We start from the raw sequence: 20755 nt of genomic DNA on the forward strand, positions 1-20755 counted from the left end.
GTTTTTCATGGTTAATGGGGACCATAACCCGCCGCGATAAGTGTAAAACCGCAAAGTAGCGGTAGTAGATTTGTTTATTTGCGTGAAGTGTTCTTAACGAGCAAGGTCACTCTTCCGCGTCGGAAGTCGTCTCCAAAACAACAGAGATGGCGAACAGGAGAGCCGAGAGTATGTTCCAATCCACGGTAAAATCACTTTAAAATGACCAAAAACACATCGACACAAGTCATTGACAACAGTCTGTCATGCGCTAGCCATGTTGAATAAACTCTGCGCTCCTTGTATGTTTACTTCCGCACGCAAGTCCCTCGTCGCGTTGCTAATGTCACATCCGCCCGTCGCTGATTGGTCCACTCCGCTGTCTATTTGCTGTGGCTTGCTCCGCCCTGGAAATTTTATCCACTTAATGGTGGCTAGACTCAATAGCTGGAACAGCGGTGAGTCTGGAGTTCCAGGCCAATATATATATATATTACAGATGTAAATGTGCATCGGTATCGGATCGGCCAACACGGAAAATTTCTGATCCAGACTTCCGATCAAGTTTTTTTTTTTTTTAAGTCAGGTCCAGGTTTTCCAGCGCACTGATTTACATAATCCATTCCAGTTTTTGCTTCGGTTTCCCTATAATCCGGTCCGCATTTTACGGTACAGCTTCAACACACTACATTTACATTCCCGTCTCCCAATTTACCGAGAGACTTTATCGGTAAAAATGTCAGCCGTGTGGGATCATTTCACCTTAAAGGACGACAAAGATGAAAAGGCAGAGTGCAACACATGCCACAATAAAGTCAAGCGTGGAGGTAAAACGGTAAGAAGTTTTAATACAACCAACCTAATCAAGCATTTAGCGAAATACCACCACAAACAATATAAGAAGTATGTTAAGAAAACCGAAGACAAAAAGAAAGGTCCTGAGCAACTAACACTGGCAGAAACTTTTGCTATGCGTGACAAACTGGCACTCGACGTCCCAAAGCCCAGGGAATAACAAGATTCATTGCCGAAGAATTCATTCTGGATGACGAGCCATTATCTCTCGTGAGTAAAGACGCACCATCCAACACTTAGAACCACGGTACAACATGCCCATCCGTCATTACATCCTTGAGCGATTCGGCCGTGGAAGATTCGAGAACGATTAACAAACATCCAAATTCCGATTATTGAAATATGTCAAGTAAAGCGGAACTAATACACAGCGCGGTCTTCGGGACACAATGAGAAACGGACCGGATTGCGTCCCGAGAGTAAACCTCATGCTTGTCACAGACCCCGGTAATTCCAATGCTCAACTCACGGCTTTAGCTCAACTCATGCCGCTGGATAAAAACCACAAGAATACCTGACTGCTGCTGACAGCCGCTACACAAACTATGTCAACATCGTTTTACTGTAGATAATAGATATCATATGTATATAGAACTAGATGCAATGATGACGGACTCGACGGCATTAGCAACATTGAAGTATTGAAAACTAGTTGCGTTAGTAAACAGCCGCCATCTTAAAGCAGGAGACTTCCCTAGTAGGCTGTTGTGAACCTCCCAAGCGAACCTAATTAACTTTTTATCTAAAATACAGTACTCCTAAATCGGCAAAATCATGACTTGAATGTATCTTCAAAATCGTTTTAAAACTTTCACATGTCGAAAGTAGACAAAAGGGAAATTATGGAATAACGGGAGCAATTTTAACAACTTTAACAGTTGATCCACAAAATTAAATAAATTGAATGTAGTTTAAAGCTGCTGATACAGAATGGGGACTTGAGTATTTTATTTACTGTTTTAAAATGTAGTGAAATAGTCGTTTATTTAAACGTGAGAGGCTTTTTTATACAATTTTTGTAACTAATGCACGAAACATTAAACGCATCTAATAGCTTGGGGGGTTTGTGGGATTTTCCACTGAGGGTGTTTGTGTGTTTTGCTTTTTTAAGACAGTTTACAATATTATTTGCACGTTCTACTGACTGACTATGCCATTTCTGTTTGTTATTTATAATGTTTTGTGTTTGTCATTGAATAAACAGGTTTCTTGTTACCAACCGTTGTGTGTTATTCAAACTCACCTAATTCAGCTGGGTAGTTGTTATCAAGAGTACTAAAACCTTTTTCAACATGAGTCTGACAACTAAGTAAGGAGGCTAAATAACTTTAAACTTTAACACATGCTCAGATAGGCCGGTATCGGTATCGGCCAGTATCGGTATCGGATCGGAAGTGCAAAACAATACACACACATGTATATTTTACTTGGTTTTTACTCACTGAATGAAGCATTTAATAAAGTCAAGGATTTTTATACTTTATTCTTGTTCAAAAATAATTTGGTGGGACAGTAACATGTTTACAACTTATAATTATTACATTTGAAATGCTTATAAAACATTTATTAGAATATACATATACATAAAAGTTTTTTTTTAATTATACTTTGGGGAAAAAACTGAAAAAACGTGTCTTGTGTTTCTCTTTCCAATGCTAAATCTGAATAAATATATTTATTTATTTTTTATTTTTTATTTTTTTATGGGGTGCTACTTCACTTTTTTTTACTTATAGCGGCGGGTTCTGGTCCCCATTAACCGCGAAAAACGTGGGATCACTGTATAGGACTCCATTGATTATACACTGTACCAGTGTATAGGGATGCCACAATACCAGAAATTTAGTAGTCGATGCCTGTACCATTGAAATTTCACGATTCTCGATACCATGGTAAAAATAAAAATGAATAAATCCCATGCACTTAAACGTACACTCCTTTATTAGAAGTAAACAACAATATTGTGTGCTTTCACAAAACATTCGGTATGTAGCTTAAAATTGTTAAAATAAAATAATGTACATTAAAGTATCAAACAATAGAATAAACAAAATCAAATACTGTGCATGTACTGTAGGGTATTGAACAATAAAATAAAATATTGTGCATCGTGGTCATGTATATTCAATTAGAGAAAAAGAAAAACAAAAAAAAACTGTTTTTCCTTCTAACATACACGCATGACCACAACCACACAGAGATTGCAATCATTGACAGACATGGTGTGGTGAAACCAATTTTTGTGATAGCCTATTTAAAACATTTTATGACAGAATGACAATGAACGATAGCCTATTGTAATGTCCGTATACTAATATGTATGTCTCTTTTAAGAGGAGCTCGGGGCATATGAAGTGATATATACGGAAGTAAGTTAGCGAGCGAGTGAAGCAAGCTGAGAGCTGGCATGGGTTGTGGCTGCAAAAGCAGTTATATTGCTGTGCATTTATTTTGTTGCCACAATAAAGAAGCATGTGAGGGACAATTCGTATAAATATACAGTTGTGGTCAAAAGTTTACACACACTTGTGAAGAACATAATGTCATGGCTCTCTTGAATTTCCAGTTATTTCTACAACTCTGATTTTTCTCTGATTGAGTGATTGGAACAGATACTTCTTTGTCACAAAAAACATTCATGAAGTTTGATTCTTTTATGACTTTATTATGGGTGAACAGAAAAAAGTGATCAAATCTGCTGGGTCAAAAATATACATACAGCAGCGCTAATATTTGGTAACATGTCCCTTGGCTATTTTCACTTCAATTAGGCACTTTTGGTAGCCATCCACAAGCTTCTGGCAAGCTTCTGGTTGAATCTTTGACCACTCCTCTTGACAGAATTGGTGCAGTTCAGTTAAATTTGATGGCTTTCTGACATGGACTTGTTTCTTCAGCATTGTCCACAAGTTCTCAATGGGGTTTAAGTCAGGACTTTGGGAAGGCCATTCGAAAACCTTAATTCTAGCCTGATTTAGCCATTCCATTACCACTTTTGATGTGTGTTTGGGGTCATTGTCCTGTTGGAACACCCAACTGCGCCCAAGACCCAATCTTCGGGCTGATGACGTTAGGTTATCTTGAAGAATTTGAAGGTAATCCTCCTTCTTCATTATCCCATTTACTCTCTGTAAAGCACCAGTTCCATTGGCAGCAAAACAGCCCCACAGCATAATACTACCACCACCGTGCTTGACGGTAGGCATGGTGTACTTGGGGTTAAAGGCCTCACCTTTTCTCCTCCAAACATATTGCTGGGCATTGTGGCCAAACAGCTCGATTTTTGTTTCGTGTGACCACAGAACTTTCCTCCAGAAGGTCTTATCTTTGTCCATTTGATCAGCAGCAAACTTCAGTCGAGCCTTAAGGTGCCGCTTTTGGAGCAAGGGCTTCCTTCTTGCACGGCAGCCTCTCAGTCCATGGAGATGCAAAACACGCTTGACTGTGGACACTGACACCTGTGTTCCAGCAGCTTCTAATTCTTGGCAGATCTGCTTTTTGGTGATTCTCGGTTGAATCTTCACCCTCCTGACCAATTTTCTCTCAGCAGCAGGTGATAGGTTGCGTTTTCTTCCTGATCGTGGCAGTGACAAAACAGTGCCATGCACTTTATACTTACAAACAATTGTTTGCACTGTTGCTCTTGGGACCTGCAGCTGCTTTGGAATGGCTCCAAGTGACTTTCCTGACCATGTATGTATATTTTTGACCCAGCAGATTTGATCACTTTTTCTGTTAACCCATAATAAAGTCATAAGAGAACCAAACTTCATGAATTTTTTTTGTGACAAAGAAGTATCTGTTACAATCACTCTATCGGAGAAAAATCAGATTTGTAGAAATAACTGGTATCTCAAGAGAGCCAATGACATTATGTTCTTCACAAGTGTATGTAAACTATTGACCACAACTGTAGCTAAATGCACTAGTCTACCTTAATGAACTGGTCAAACTGCAGCACTCTACCTGTAGCCTCCACTCCACAAATACCAACTTCCTCATACCCACCAAAACTAACCTTCTCTTAATGGGAGACCGGGCCTTTTGACCTGTTGCCTCCAAATGACCCCCCCCCCCCCCCCCAATACACTTGAGAGCACCACCATCAATTGACTCTTTCAACAGCAAACTGAAAATGCACCTCTTCAGCAAGGCTTTTTAACGGCCTACTAAACTGAATTTTAAAGAACTTTTTCTATGTGCTATGTGTTCTTTTATAAATTGTAGCACTTTATATGCTGCATATAAATTTCATAATTGTTAATATTATTATTACAGTAATTTTTGCACTATATACCCTACCCACCGACGTCACAAAACCACGTGCTCGCTGTGTGGTTCCGCCCACTTGTCCGTCATTTTGTCTCTGTATTAGCATTGTTTTCAATTGATCGAGGAATTTAAAATGCATTTCATGGAAGACCCGGTGCTTTCTGATGCCGTAAACTCACTGGATGTGTTGCATAAAAGGCATTATGTGGAAAAGCTTCGTTCTATACAGTCGCCAGATCCATATTTGATGCCCAAATCGATGTTTTTCGACCCGCTGTCTCCACCGTATTTGCCTGACATCTGCTAGCTACCCTGAACTGTACAATTATCTTGTCCACACAAAATCAGCCTATTCTCACGAAAGTTTGAAAAACTTTAAGAGCTTGGAGGCTTATAAATACTTCGTTGCTGGTTGGGTGAAACAGGTCCTCGTCCACGAAAATTCGGCAGGAATCTATCTTGTGCTTGGAAAGGTGAGTTACGAAATTTTCAATTCAAAATCTTTTGTTATTGCTAACATCCACTGTCAAGTCTAATGTATTTCATGTCGTTTGTCAATGGAGTTAAGGCTTTTAATGTTTATATGGTTTAGCGATAGCACTCTCACTACATACATACGTGTATGTTGTCGGCGATTAGCCTAGCAATGATCTTAATTGTGGTTATTTGTCAGCCCCGTAGACGAGGCCAGTTTCTTTCACTTGGTACCAGCTAAATATTATTCAAAAAATAACGATGGTGGAAGAAAGGGAAGTCACAAACTTCTTGAATTTGAAACTATGTCGTACTACGTCGTATGTTGTCGGCGATTAGCCTCGCAATGATGTTAATTGTGGTTATTTGTCAGCCCCGTAGACGAGGCCAGTTTCTTTCACTTGGTACCAGCTAAATATTATTCAAAAAATAACGATGGTGGAAGAAAGGGAAGTCACAAACATCTTTGAACCAATTGGCTTCACTGCTTAAAGGAGTTTCATTTGGCCATCACTGCTCCCTTGGAGGAGACAGTCAACTTCTTCTGCCACCTGCTGTCAACACTGTTGTTGTACAACACGCCTCCTAGCATGCATTGCAGCACTACAGATGTCAATAACAATCAAAGTTCATGTTCTGTGCTAATTATTTATTCAGTTACTGTTCCAGTTATTTCATTAATTGCTAGTTATGGTATTTGGTAACACTTTGACAGTGGTGCTTAGGACTGTCATTAGACAATCAGGATTATGACATGACACTGTCATGAGCATTAATGAATGCAAATTATCTCCCTTTTGAATGGTTGCAAAAGATCCGAGCTGGCCATAAATGGAGTCTTATGTCTTATGACGCCGCTGTCAAAAAAGTGTTACCAAATACCAAAACAGGCAATTAATGAAACAACTGCAACACTAACGGAATAACTAATTAGCACAGAACATGGATTTTGATTGTTATTTATATCTGTAGTACTGCGATGCATGTTAGGAGGTCTGTGTTGCCATTAACCCAAATAAATCAACAAATAAGCCACACTGGACTATAAGCGGCAGGGTTCAAAATGAAGGAAAAAAGTGGTTTGTAGTCCGAAAATTACGGTACCACAAATAAAGCTTTTGGATAATGAGCCACCCCCCAAGACGCAGACACACACATGCATACACGCACCCTCACAATAGACGATAAACATACCTGTATACATTGTTGTTGAAAGGGTTGTAGCTCCCCAGTGCAATCAGAGAGCCCAATCCCAGTCCATAGGAAAAGAAGATCTGAGTGGCAGCATCGAGCCAAACCTGACCACAGTGACATGGCAAGTAAACAAATGCAGAGGTAACTATCTTTTACATTCTTTAGGGCTTTCTCAGTGCCAAGTAGACATGTTTTAAGCAACATGAACCCACTATCAATATACAATTTTTCTGAACTCTTTTCCCAATATACAGTGGTACCTCTTCATAGAATTAAGTCGAAATGGTCGTATGTCAAGTACTATTTTCCCATAAGAATACATTATAATTTGATTAATTCATTCCACAGCCCAAAAACCTACACTAAATGCCTACTAAATACTGCAGGTACAATTACAAATAGCAATTACACATAACAAGACAAATAAATTACAACTACAAATCGAAATAATAAATTAATAATAATGTAAAGAATCGGGTTTTAATGTGGAGGTTGTGTTTTGCATGCTGTTCCTGAAGGCAACGTGTGACTGAGGCGAGAGTGAGTTGTGGTGTTGTTAGCATCGGCTACAGCGGACAATAGCCGCGTTGGGTTGCACAAGTTCTGAAATAAATGATTAAAAACAATGATAAAGCTTGTGACTTCCTTGCCGATGTTAAAATAATATTAATAATAATGAAAGTCGTCCTCGAGATCGTAGACATATTCCGACCATATTTTCGAGCCAGTACACTGACACGCACACCACGCTCATATTTTTCTATCATTTTCTTCCTAATTTCAATGGTAAGCGCCACCGTTTTCCTTTCTTCACCACCTGTACTAACCTTCTTGTGACCTATGTTGATTTTTTTCACAGGAAAATCTGACATGTGTCCGTCTTGCGGGAAAAACACTGGCACAAACTGTCGCATTTTGAGCATGTTGTCATATGTCGAGACAAATGGAGAGCTATTCTACGTCGGATGTCAAAAGGATCATATGTCGAGGTACCACTGTACTTAGTAGACTAACATATATTTTCAGGTTCATTAGAAAGAATTTGTGGTGTATTTAGAGTATTTAAGATTTTCAATAAAAATGTAATATTTTCATGAGAAGAACAAAAACAAGGTATGCATACCTCAGACTTTGTTAGTTTGTCAAAGTCTGGTGTGATGTAGAAAAGGATTCCATCAATAGCTCCAGGGAGACTGATGCCACGACAAAATAGGATGAACAGCATAAAATATGGGTATGTGGCTGAGAAGTATACCACCTGAAAAGGAAAGAAAGTCTTTGTGAGACAAGTTCAGTTTGAGACAAAATACCTTAAAGTAACTCAAACTAAATCTGCTGTGGCACCAACCAACACCTGTCACAAGGCAAGGGTCGCCACACTTCTTCTAAACTACAGTATTTTTTGTAATCCATTTTGGCTCTTGGCAGATTGTTTGATTGAAAAGTAAAAGAAAAGTTGGTTGTAAAGTGTCCTACATGAAAAAGTACTTCCGTGGAACATCACAGAAACTCAAGGTCAGTCCCTGCTGCAAGTTTGTTTGTTTGTCAGTCTCTCACCCATGTTATAAGGCAAATTCCTAGTCCAGGAAGATTACATTACTAACAGACTGGCATGATTGAACCATTTGTTATTCAGTGTTAGGAGTAAATATTTCAACTGTGAGTCAAAAGAAAAATAAATTGTACATCATTAAGGAAAAGTAAATCTTATTTGGGTGTTGTTTTCATCAACAATGACGAAAACGAAAATATTTCGTTGATGAATTTTTTTTTAATGACGATGTCGTGACTAGCTAGAAACGTTTGGTAGACTAGAACATAATGAGACGAATGCCAGTTTTTGTCTGATGAGACGGCTACGAGACGAAAATGTGACATCGTTTTCGTCATATGTTCACAATGCGTGAGGTGTTCACATTGTACGTGGAGTATGTCAGCTTGCATGGTGGCAGTGTTTGGGCCGTGTCACTCATGTTAGATTATCTGCGCCTCTCCCTCACTCTCCTCCTGGAGTTTAGGATGTGTGTCACGATAGGCTGCGTCTCAAGATAGGCTGCACTCCATCTTGCTTGTTTGAAAACATGGTAAGATTTTTTTTCTAATCTCAAGGGAGAATATGCAATGTTGCAATGTAATCCTAGTGTTAGCGTAGCATTCGTGTTTACGTTAGCTTCAGAATGGCGAGAGTCCTCTTAAAACAGAGCCACTTGGCTTTTCCGGTCAGTAAGTCCAGGGGATAATATACACTCGGACAACTTTTTTTTAACAAACAGTTTGTGGCTTCTACAGTGGTATAAAAAAGTATCTGAATCTTTTGGAATTTCTCATATTTCTGCATAAAATCACTATCAAATGTGATCTGATATTTGAAAATCACACAGATGAAACAATGTCTGCTTTAACTAAAACCACCCAAACATTTATAGGTTTTCATATTTTAATGAGGATAGTGTGAAAACAATGACAGAAGGGGGAAAGATAAATAAGTGAACAATCACATTTAATACTTTGTGGCCCACCCTGTAGCATGAATAACTTCAACCAGACGCTTCCTGTAGCTGCAGATCAGTCTGGCACATCGATCAGGACTAATCTTGCCCTGTTCTTCTCTACAAAACTGCTGTAGTTCAGTCAGATTCCTGGGTTGTCTGGCATGAATCGCTGTCTTTAGGTCATGCCACAGCATCTAAATGGGGTTCAAGTCTGGACTTTGACTTGGTCACTCCAGAACGTGTATTTTGTTCTTCTGAAACTATTCTGAAGTTGATTTACTTCAGTGTTTTGGATCATTGTCTTGTTGCAGCCTCCATCTTCTTTTTAGCTTCAACTGTCTGACAGATGGCCTCAGGTTTCCTGCAAAACATCCTGATAAACTTTTGAATTCATTCTTCCATTAATGATTGGAATTTGTCCAGGCCCTAAGGCAGCAAAACAGCCCCAAATCATGATGCTCACTCCACCATGCTTCACGATGGGGATGAGGTGTTGATGTTGGTGATCTGTTCCATTTTTCCTCCACACATGACGTTGTGTGTTACTCCCAAACAATTCAACTTTGGTATTATCAGTCCACAAAATGTTTTGCCAAAACTTCTGTGGAGTGTCGAAGTGCCTTTTTGCGAACATTAAATGAGCAGCCTCTCTGAGTATTCTGCGCTGTACTCTTGGCGTCATCTTTGGTGGACGGCCACGCCTTGGAAGAGAAGCAACAGTGCCATACTCTCCATTTTTAGACAACTTCTCTGATTGTCTATTGATAAACATCCAGACCTTTACAGATGGTTTTGTATCCTTTTCCAACTTTATACAGATCAACAATCTTTGATCGCAGGTCTTCAGACAGCTCTTTTGACCGAGCCATGATGCACATCAGAAAATGCTTCTCATCAAGACATTTCTTCCCACGTGTGTGTTTTATAATGGGCAGGTCAGCTTTAAACCACTCATCAGTGATTGGGCACACACCTGACTTAAAATATTTAGTAAAAATTGGTTTCAATTGCTCTTTAAGTCTCCCTTAAATTTCTCCCCTTCTGTCATTGTTTGCATGCTATCCTCATTAAAATATGTATAAATTAGGGCTGTCAAAATTATTGCATTAACGGGCGGTAATTAATTTTTTAAATTAATCACGTTAAAATATTTGACGCAGTTAACGCACATGCCCCGCTCAAACAGATTAAAATGAGAGCACAGTGTCATGTCCACTTGTTACTTGTTTTTTGGTGTTTTTTCGCCCTCTGCTGGCGCTTGGGTGCGACTGATTTTATGGGTTTAAGCTCCATGAGCATTGTGTAATTACTGACATCAACACAGGCGAGCTACTAGTTTATTTTTTGATTGAAAATTTTACAAATTTTATTTAAAACGAAAACATTAAGAGGGGTATTAATATAAAATTTCTATAACTTGTACTAACATTAATCTTTTAAGAACTACAAGTCTTTCTATCCATGGATCGCTTTAACGGAATGTTAATGTTAATGCTATCTTGTTGATTTATTTTTATAATAAACAACTACAGTACTTATGTGTAGTATGTTGAATGTACATATCCATCTTGTGTCTTATCTTTCCATTCCAACAATAATTTACAGAAAAATATGGCATATTTTATAGATGGTTTGAATTGCGATTAATTACGATTAATTTTTTAAGCTGTGATTAACTCGATTAAAAATTTTAATCGTTTGACAGCCCTAGTATAAATGTGTGGGTGGTTTTAGATAAAGCAGACTCTGTATCTGTGTGACATTTACAAAGATCAGATCACATATGATGGTGATTTTATGCAGAAATGTGAGCAATTCCAAAAGGTTCAGATACTTTTTGATACCACTGTAAGTAGGTTTAAGTGAAAATAATGTACTGTTCATCCTGCTAGTGTGTATTATCATCACAATGTTAGTGTTGTCCTTCCTGACGCTACAATTTGTGCTCGTTTGTCTAGTTTCATTCAAAATTGTTGAAAACCTTCATTTATTTCTGGACTAAAACTTTGAATTTTACAGACGAAAACATTTTGTGTAACTGTTGACTTAAACTAGACGAAGACAAAAACCTTTTGAAATGACTAAAATATGACTACACTAATAAGTATTTTTGTCCAAAAGACTAAGGGGACATTTACAAGGTAACGCTCTGAGAATACAACAAATTTCATGTGTGCATTTATATGGTTCCGTATCCTTTCAAATGATGACGCAATTCCACGTGAAAACGATGTAGTATTCATGTCAGGCCTTAGAGGGCAGCGCAGATTTACAGTGATGCACTTTCTTGACACCAACAACCTCCTCAGCACGTTAGACAACATACCCGCCCACTCCAAGCAATGGCATTTTTCTTTTGCTCCAAAAGGCACAAAAATGAAAACATTAAACATATTTAAAAATTTTATGAAGACAGTAAATTAAAGCTGACATTCCGCCATGTTTGCTGTTTTTAATGTTTAGTAGCAGCGCTGCGCACGCCCAGAGTGACGTGTGTTATGATGTCATCGATGTGAGAGCTTTCCATTTACTATATGGTTGCAGAGCATGCCCCACAATTTAATCATTCCACTTTGGAGCCCGGAGTCAAAGACTTACACCAAAATAAAATGGCTCACAAAAACTTAATTGCACTTTTAAACTCAGGGGAGATAACAAAATGAATCCACTCAGTGTGGCAGAGTACATTTCGGTTTAGGACAAATCCACGCTTTAAAGGTTTTTGTGATGACACAACGCCACAACATTTAAAATTAACACTTTCAAATTGGACAATTGAAGGGTAAAATGAAGTTACGTAAACCTCAATCATCCCCCACCCTCCCGCACAGTAATCCAGCGTGTCACGGTGATGGCTCGGCGACCTTGAGCGATGAATCGCGCGTCTTGTTTGCGGAGATACCACACAAAATGTTTCCTTTGTGCTGCGTCCTCGGCGACTGACTCACTTTGCCGGTCCAGCTGACCCCCTTCCAGATGCAGAAATAGACCAGCACCCAGCCAATGGCCAGGGTGATGGCCAGCGGCAACCTGATCTCTCCAGGTTTCTCCAGGCCATCGGTTAGCTGGTGCATATTGCGTCTGCATGTGAAGGAGGCGAAAATTGTCTTTTACTACAGAATATGTTGGAATTGTCAAGATGACCTAGAGTAAATTGTATAAGTCAAATAGATCAACTAAATAGTCAACTGCTGTATTTAAAGAGACAGACAAAAACAAGTAATAATTAACTTCACGGTTGCTATATTATATATGAAAACATGCAAATTGTGAATGTTTAAGACCTCTGATAATCGAGAAAATAATGTTTAAACACAAATAATGATACCACCTGCGAGTGGAGCCATTTCGTGATGTCACTTATACCCGCACACATAAACACTAATAAACTCTTATACAGGTGCATTGGATAATTAGTACTACTGATGTCTCGAGAAAGATAGGACAATTTGAAATACTCGCATTTGATTGACTAAAATAGTACCAGCATTGATAAAATATGAAATTCAGTTTGTTCAATTTATTAAACAAGATTTTTTTCACTGCAATGCAATGCAATGCAATGCAATGCAATGATGAAGGTTTTATCTGTCAATTTCACTGCATAGTTCAATAAGAATCACTTTTTATCTTAAAAAAAAAAAAAAAAAAAAAAAAACTTCTTTTGCATTAATAAATATGATTTTAGAAAAAATAAGATTTTTCTGGTGTGATGCAGATTATATTCAAAATGTACAATAACACTGTCAAGTCATGTGAGTCTGAGAAATTGGACATCCCCTATTTACAAGGGCGTAGGTTTGGTTTCAATATTGGTAGGGACAGTATAACAGCATAAGCTGCAGCTACACTTTTTGCTGGGGACAGGATATTAATAAGACCAAATAGATTGGGTGACGGGCGGTCAGGGCTTATCTGACCAATAAGAATCTAATTAATTGATAGGCTAAATGATTAATGCAAAATAAATCTGTTTTGACTTGTACGAACTTTCACACTGCAAATTTTACAGCATAATATCTTAATCTGATCATTTTTCTTAAATCCCGTCGAATTTTTTTTTCATCTTATTCTGAGTTTTAAGGGCTAGTTAACAGATAAATGCGTCAAATTCCTCAAAAAATTAGGCCCATACATCTAAAAGTTGGTCATTTTTCACCTAAATCAAGAAAAAAATGCTTTCAAACAATGTTTTGAACAATATCTATTCTTGAATTAAGAGCATTTCTGACAAACGAGGTTGTAAAGATTAAATATACAAACTTTTTGTTTTAAATAAGTCATTTTCAGCTAGCAATTTTTTTTTCAAGAAATCTGTGTAAAATTTACTTGAAGCACTGGCAGACAATTTCTAGTAGGTTTACACTGAAAACAAGGGAATCCCCCCCCCCAGTTTTAAGAGGTGTTTTTTTTTTTGCAGTGCATATGTATTGGTTCAGGTGATAAACCATCCGATTGTACCCTTTGTTTTCAAAAACTATTAAAGGTACATTTTGAAAACTTCCAGAAAAAATGTCTGGATTTTATTAACAAATTTAAATTGTATTATTAACCTTTTAATCATATCTTAAGTATCCAGGAATGCAAAAAATAAATAAATAAATAAAATAAAATAAAATAAACATTTTTCTTACTGCCACTCAAAATTGTCTTTCTAAATAAATCAAATATAACAAAAACGTTCTTAGTCATGGAATAACAAAAATAAATACAATTTGAGCTTTTCTTCAGGATTAACACTACTGTTTTTGTCCACAAGCACAGCCGAACTCAACAAAAAATGAAAGTTCCTTTGGGCTGCTTTAAGACCACATAAGTAAAATAAAAATTAAACCTGGGAAGAAGTATGTAAGACTTGGTTCACTACATTTCTTAAAGTTGAGCAGAGTTTACTATATTTCTCATAGTTTAATTATCGTTAACATAGTGGAAAACACATACAGGCTGACTCTTCTGGTGTACCTAAGAAGCTTCCTACTCAGGCTGGCAAGTTCACATAGTTTATCGTAATGGTAATGCCAGCTCTATTACTTCTATTAGTTACAGTGGCCGCTGGCTGAAAAAAGCTTCTAATATCCCTCCTCTCTGAAGCGGGCAGAGGAGGGCATGCCGACATGTAACGTAATTCTGAACTGTGAGAGTGTGCGCGTGCATGTGTGTGTCGGGGGTGGGTCAGGTCATCAGCCAATCAAAGGTGCGTTTGAGGGAAAAAAAATGGAGCGGCACACTCAGCAAGTCAAAAAGGGGTAAATGTTGGTCTGAACATAATGAAAATAATACCTTTTATAATGGTAGGGTCAATTCTATTATTACAACATATGGGAAGACAATATAAATTACCTTTATAACTAAACACATTATATAATGCAAATAAGGTTGCTTAAAAGTTGGTGGGGATAATTTGAGCATCCTGAGAGTTGGTAGTGTTTTGTCCCTACCGTCCCTATGCAAACCTATGCAATGCCTATTTATACAGTACAGTGGTACCTCAACATACGATCGCATCGACATACGATCTTTTGCACATCCTGCACATCCGATGTTAAATCTGACTCATCATTTGTCTCGACATATGGCGACATGCTTGAAATACGACGATTTATGACAGAGTCGCAATTTCATTGTTTTCCTGCAAGACGTACGCAAGGTGGATTTTCTTGTGAGAGGAATCAACATGGGTTCGAAGAAGCTTAGTGCAGGCGGTGAAAAAAGGAAATGTTAGGAAATTAAATGTGCGTGTGTGTGAACTGGCTCGACAATATGGCTGGTGTCCTGGGACATCCGTTCGCCAGTCTCTATAAGTTTAAGGTGACAGTAAAATCGCCAAATTTCCCATTCATTTCCAATGTCATTTGGATTGCATTGACGCACAAGTAAACAATTGCAAATAGTGCTGCAACGATTAATCGATTAACTCGAGTATTCTGTAACGGGTAGACACACAGTGTATCCGTTGTAGCACGTGGAAACCTCCCCGCCGATTCCTTCATGTAAGGACGCTAACGGTTGCACCGTTGGCTTGAGCTTATTGGTGCAGTGGTTACCGAACTTGCCTGCCGACTAGAATCGTCGCGGCGCGCAGGTTCGCGTCCCAGCCTAGTCAGAGGTGGGAGCGGAACGCGGGGCGGCGCAGAACAGACTCGGGTTGCAAATGGGGGCTCGTCCGGGATTGGCAGCGAAGGTTTAGGGGGGAGAGTGTAACGTGTACACAGAAAGTGTATCCGTTGTAGCACGTGGAAACCTCCCTGCCGATTCCTTCAATTAAGGTCGCTAACGGCTGCGCCGTTGGCTCGAGCTTATTGGTGCAGTGGTTACCGTCCTTGCCTGCCGACTAGATTCATCGCGGTGCGCGGGTTCGCGTCCCAGCCTAGCCAGAGGTGGGAGCGGAACGCGGGGCGGCCCATACAACCCGAGTGTCAATTTCACGTGCTACAACGGATACAGTGTGGGTGTACCCGTTACACTTATTGGCGCAGTGGTTACCGTCCTTGCCTGCCGACTAGATTCGTCGCGGCGTGCGGGTTCGCGTCCCAGCCTAGTCAGAGGTGGGAGCGGAACGCGGGGCGGCAGAGAACAGACTCGGGTTACAAATGGGGGCTCGTCCGGGATCGGCAGCGAAGGTTTCGGGGGGAGAGTGTAACGGGTAGACACACAGTGTATCCGTTGTAGCACGTGGAAACCTCCCTGCCGATTCCTTCAATTAAGGTCGCTAACGGCTGCGCCGTTGGCTCGAGCTTATTGGCGCAGTGGTTACCGAACTTGCCTGCCGACTAGAATCGTCGCGGCGTGCGGGTTCGCGTCCCAGCCTAGTGAGAGGTGGGAGCGGACCGCGGGGCGGCACAGAACAGACTCGGGTTACAATTCGATTAGAAAAAAAAATCTGAATTAAATTTTGCTGCTTCGAGTGTTTGCTTAATTGTTAACCAGTGTTGCAATGGTTTGTTTTGAAAGTGTTTGCATTTCGGTTTATTGATTTGGGTGGATACATGGCCCTCTAGTCTACCTCATTTCACATGACTGAATCCATCTGCTCCCTGTTAAGACCAAAATAAGCTAAAATTTTGTTTGAGCAAAATGCTAGCTTTTTTTTTTTTTTTTTTTTTTTTTTTTTTTTTTTTTTTTTTTTGCATTCGTAATTTAGTTTATAGGTATATTTAGCCATTTTTGTGGGAATATGTATCTGAACCATTTGTTAACAGCATTAAAAAAAAAAAAAAAAAAAACGCTAGCATTTTATAGCATTTAAACTAGCAGACTTTTGCTATGTAAGTTAGTTCTTTTGTTGTATATAGATCTTCATTTATTATTATTTTTTCATACCGTTGAGGCTCAGCTCAGGTATTTTAATTTTTTATGTACTTGGACTCTATTGACACATCTGTAAGTCGATGCCATTGACGGCCATGGACGTCCAAATTTTCCCATTCTTTTTCAATGGCATTTACTTTGTTGAATGCCATTGACGGCCAAGTTTGTTGATTCTATTGATGTCAATGTACTTGGATTCCATTGAGGCAAATGTATGTTGATGCCATTGACGGCCATGGACGTCCACATTTCCCATTAAATTTCAATGGCCAAAAAACAAATCAACAAGAAATGACCAGATATCAATAGGACGTGTCCCCAAAATGTCCCCAAATGACCTGATATGACCAGGACACGCCCCCAAATGTCCCCTAATGACCTGATATGACCAGGACACGCTCTCCTAATGTCCTCAAATGACCTGATATGACCAGGACATGCCTCCAAATCTCCCCAAATGACCTGATATGACCAGGCCACGCACCCCAAATGTCCCCAAATGATCTGATATGACCAGGACACGCCCCCCAAATGTCCCCAAATCAACAGGAAGTGACCTGATATTGTCCCCGAAATATCCCCAAACCAACCTGGGGCTAAGATCTGTATCTCCACACAGAAAAGACCCAGAGTAATATCTCCAGAAATTGCAGTTTCTAGTTGAAAATTATGTACTGTTATCCTCCTGAGTGTAAATAATCAGCAAATTGGCATCGTCCTTGTAGACACTACAATATGTGCTCATCTGTCAATGTTCATTCGAAATAGTTGGAAACTTTAAGTTATTTATTTATATTTGGAGTAAAAAAATTACAAGTTTACAGACAAAAACATTTTTAGTAAACATCGACTAAAACTAGACAAAATTAATCTTGTGTTTTCGTCAACAAAATCAAGACGAAGACAAACACATTTTGAGATGACTAAAATATGACTGAGACAAATTATCGTCCAAAAGACTAGGACGAAAATTAAAAGGGCTGCCAAAAAACAATACTGAATCCTACTCACTCCCAGAACTCCACTACAGCGCTGGTGAGGTTTGTAGTATCGGCAATGCTGTAGTTGGTGTAGCAGCGGTCTGTGTTCCAAGAATTACCGCAAGTCTGCCATGGCAGTTCCTGGAAAGAAAAAGGAAATCTTTTGACTTGGAACTGCACTTTCCCACCTCCGGGTCCAATTCTGTGTGCCAACTCCATGATAGTCTTTAGAAGGTGGGGGTAGAGGGGGGACATTGCGATTTCACGCTTCCCTCTAAAAACGGGATGACTCATCGCCAGAATGCATTTATCAATAGCTTGTGTAAAGCACTAATTATGTGGGAAAGGAAGTAATAAATGTCATCGTCCGTCAAAGGTTTTACAACCTTTGACCAGAGGTGTTGTCTCTCAGTGCAGTCTGTTTACAGTAGGTACTCCTACATCACGATTTTAGCTTTGCATTTTTCAGTAACATTTACATATTATTGTGAAAAATACTTACTGTGGTGAAGGAGTTGTACAGATAGTAAAGGGCCCAGGAAATGATGACAATGTAATATATGTTTAGCCAGAAGGAGAGAACAGCAGCGGCCAAACCAACACCTGAAACAACATAGACATTTGAATGATATATATATGAGATTTAAAATAAAACAACAATATTATTCCTATTAATTATTTTGAGCCCTTTTCAGCATGATTATGCATTTTATGACCTTTCTAGATTCTGATTGTGAATAACATACTAGCTATATAAATGATCACTATTGTTTTGGATGTACAATTTCTAAAAACAACAACAACAACAACAAATAATAATAAATACACTGTATATTTAATTTTTATGTACCTTTGAACATGGGAGCAAGCTTCCATACTCCGAGTCCCCCAATCGACGTGTACTGACCAAGAGCCGTCTCCAGAAAGAAGAGGGGCATGCCAGCAAATATCAAGGTCAGAAAATAAGGAATCAAGAAGGCTCCTGAATGAGAGGCAAAATTAAAAAGGGAGAGTTCAGTGATCTGAACTATAAACTATTCACATTCAATAGAATAATCCAGATGTTTAAAAAAAAAAAGAGTAAAGGAAAAAAAAGATGCATTCTGCTCAGTAGGCGCCTGTGCGTAAATTACGCACGGCTACACATTTGGATCTAAGAGAAATTGAATCCCGGTATAGGTTCCTTTGGAAGGAAAAACAACTCCTATTACCTCCTCCATTTTTTCCACACAAATAAGGAAATCTCCAAACATTTCCGAGTCCGATTGCGTATCCCACACAGGAGAGCAAGAAGTCAAATTTCCCGCCCCACGTCTCTCGGTCGGGTACGTCCTTTTTGCTCGTCTGCACCTTCACCACCAGGGTTTTGGGTTTGTCGTTGGCCGTGCTCGTCGGTGCCTCGCTCACGGTCTCCGTTAGGACGTGGCCGTCCGACGCTTTGGTCCCGTTCGTGGCCATGTCCGCGTCAAGGGAGGAAGGAAGGAAGAGAAGAGGCTTGGCACCACTTCAGCAGCACCGGGTCGGGTCACGCAGCTTCTTCGTCCACCCAGTGAACTGTCGAAAAATAGTAAAACGTCCATTAAACACACAAACATGACTTTCACGTGGATTCAAATGTGTATTCAAATGCGTAAATGGTAGGGGGAAAAAAACAAAAACAAAAAACTATACCCTGATAGCAGACCGACGTTGAAAAGATGTTGGATCAACATTCCGCTATTGATCTTATATCGTTGGATCAACGTCACTTTTGCACCCTCAATTAATGTTGTTTCAACGTTGAAATCGTTACAAATTTAAATGTCATGTCGATTATTAACAATATTGGAACAACGCTATGTTTTCGACCAAAACGCCCGCTCATCTATAATTCAATGACTTTTCAATGATGGTCATATATCAACTATTTGTCAACATTAGTTCATCAACTATAAAACAATGTTAACCCAACCATCGCCTGACATACCATAAAACAACGTTGTTTCAACGTCACTTGACGTCGAAAATTTCGATGTTAACCATACTGATGATTTCGATGGAAAAATCATTTATTCAATGTCGGTCTGCTAGGTGTAAATACTGTATGTATTTGAAGAACCGGACGTCGCCAGTGACAAATCTGTACATTTACGCACGGAAAAAACTCAGCATATTAAACATAAAAATATATACTGTATACAAAAAAAGACATTAACTTTTTGGAAAAAAAGTACTTATTAAAATGCTGCATTTTTTAATTCATTTTTTAAAACTGTAGCTTTGTAAGAAAACAAATGCACGGAGCGGACGAGTGCGCGCAATTACGCGCGACAGTTGTTTTTCCTTCCTCTTTGTAGGACACGCATTTACGTCAAATGTTTTCAAATTATCAACATGATTATTCCTGAGAAGAAAACTAGTTATTAAACCATAACAACTGGGAAAAATGATTTGGTGCTACTATTAACTGTTTTATCTTTCAAAGCAAATTATAGGGAAGAAAAGTGAAATACTTACGGCTTTTGTCTTTCTTGGGTAAATAAATCCCCCAAAGTTATTCCTTGCACTTTTGTACGTCTCGATTGAAAATCTTCTTTGCATTCGATTCGCTCGCTGGCGAGTAAATGATCCCGAGAGTGGAGGATGGAGGGATGGATGGAATAAGAAAAAGGAGGGATAGAAGGACACCGGAAGGGGGTGTGCGCTGCTTTCCTTAAAGGAAGGGTGCTGAAAGAGAGGCAGCCAGCAGACGAGAAAACGCAAGGAGAAGGAGCCGTCTGACTTGGAGCGAGCAGGGGCGTAGCGACGTGCAGCGCGGCCTCATCCACATAGTTGGTCGAGCCCCCTCCACCTCCGCTCACATTCTCACACGCACGCACACACACAGGGACTCGTCCAACATGTCCCTGTCCAGCCGGGATGGACGGCAGCGGCTTTAGGAGAGGAGCTTCTTCTTGTCCCAACGCTTTATATCCTTTCTAACCTCCTCTTTTTTCTTCTCTCTCTCTCTCTCTCTCTCTCTCTCTCTCTCTCTCTCTCTCTCTCTCTCTCTCTCTCTCTCTCTCTCTCTCTCTCTCTCTCTCTCTCTCTCTCTCTCTCTCATCACAAGTAGTTGTAAGCGTTGAGGTGAGAGTTTTGGACTGCTTGCTAATGTTCTCGGGTTATATTTGTTTTATATTTTTTCATTTGGAATGAATGTACTGTATGTTAATGACTTTGTAG

General features: G+C 39.4%; 1 protein-coding gene across 1 annotated transcript in view; it reads right to left on the reverse strand.

Annotated features, from left to right (window-relative positions):
* Positions 1-20482, reverse strand: part of slc6a1b (solute carrier family 6 member 1b) — a 56692-nt gene extending 36210 nt beyond the window's left edge. Inside the window, exons 1-8 of the mRNA XM_057845017.1 lie at positions 20051-20482; positions 18766-19108; positions 18405-18536; positions 18057-18157; positions 17586-17695; positions 12215-12347; positions 7898-8032; positions 6775-6878 (exon numbers count right to left, since the gene is read on the reverse strand). Coding sequence (XP_057701000.1) covers positions 6775-6878; positions 7898-8032; positions 12215-12347; positions 17586-17695; positions 18057-18157; positions 18405-18536; positions 18766-19012 — 962 coding nt within the window. The 5' untranslated portion in view covers positions 19013-19108; positions 20051-20482. The remainder of the gene's footprint in view (positions 1-6774; positions 6879-7897; positions 8033-12214; positions 12348-17585; positions 17696-18056; positions 18158-18404; positions 18537-18765; positions 19109-20050) is intronic.
* Positions 20483-20755: the final 273 nt, after the last annotated feature.

The sequence above is a fragment of the Corythoichthys intestinalis genome, chromosome 9 (genome assembly GCF_030265065.1).
Source record: "Corythoichthys intestinalis isolate RoL2023-P3 chromosome 9, ASM3026506v1, whole genome shotgun sequence".
NCBI classification, from domain to species: domain Eukaryota; kingdom Metazoa; phylum Chordata; class Actinopteri; order Syngnathiformes; family Syngnathidae; genus Corythoichthys; species Corythoichthys intestinalis.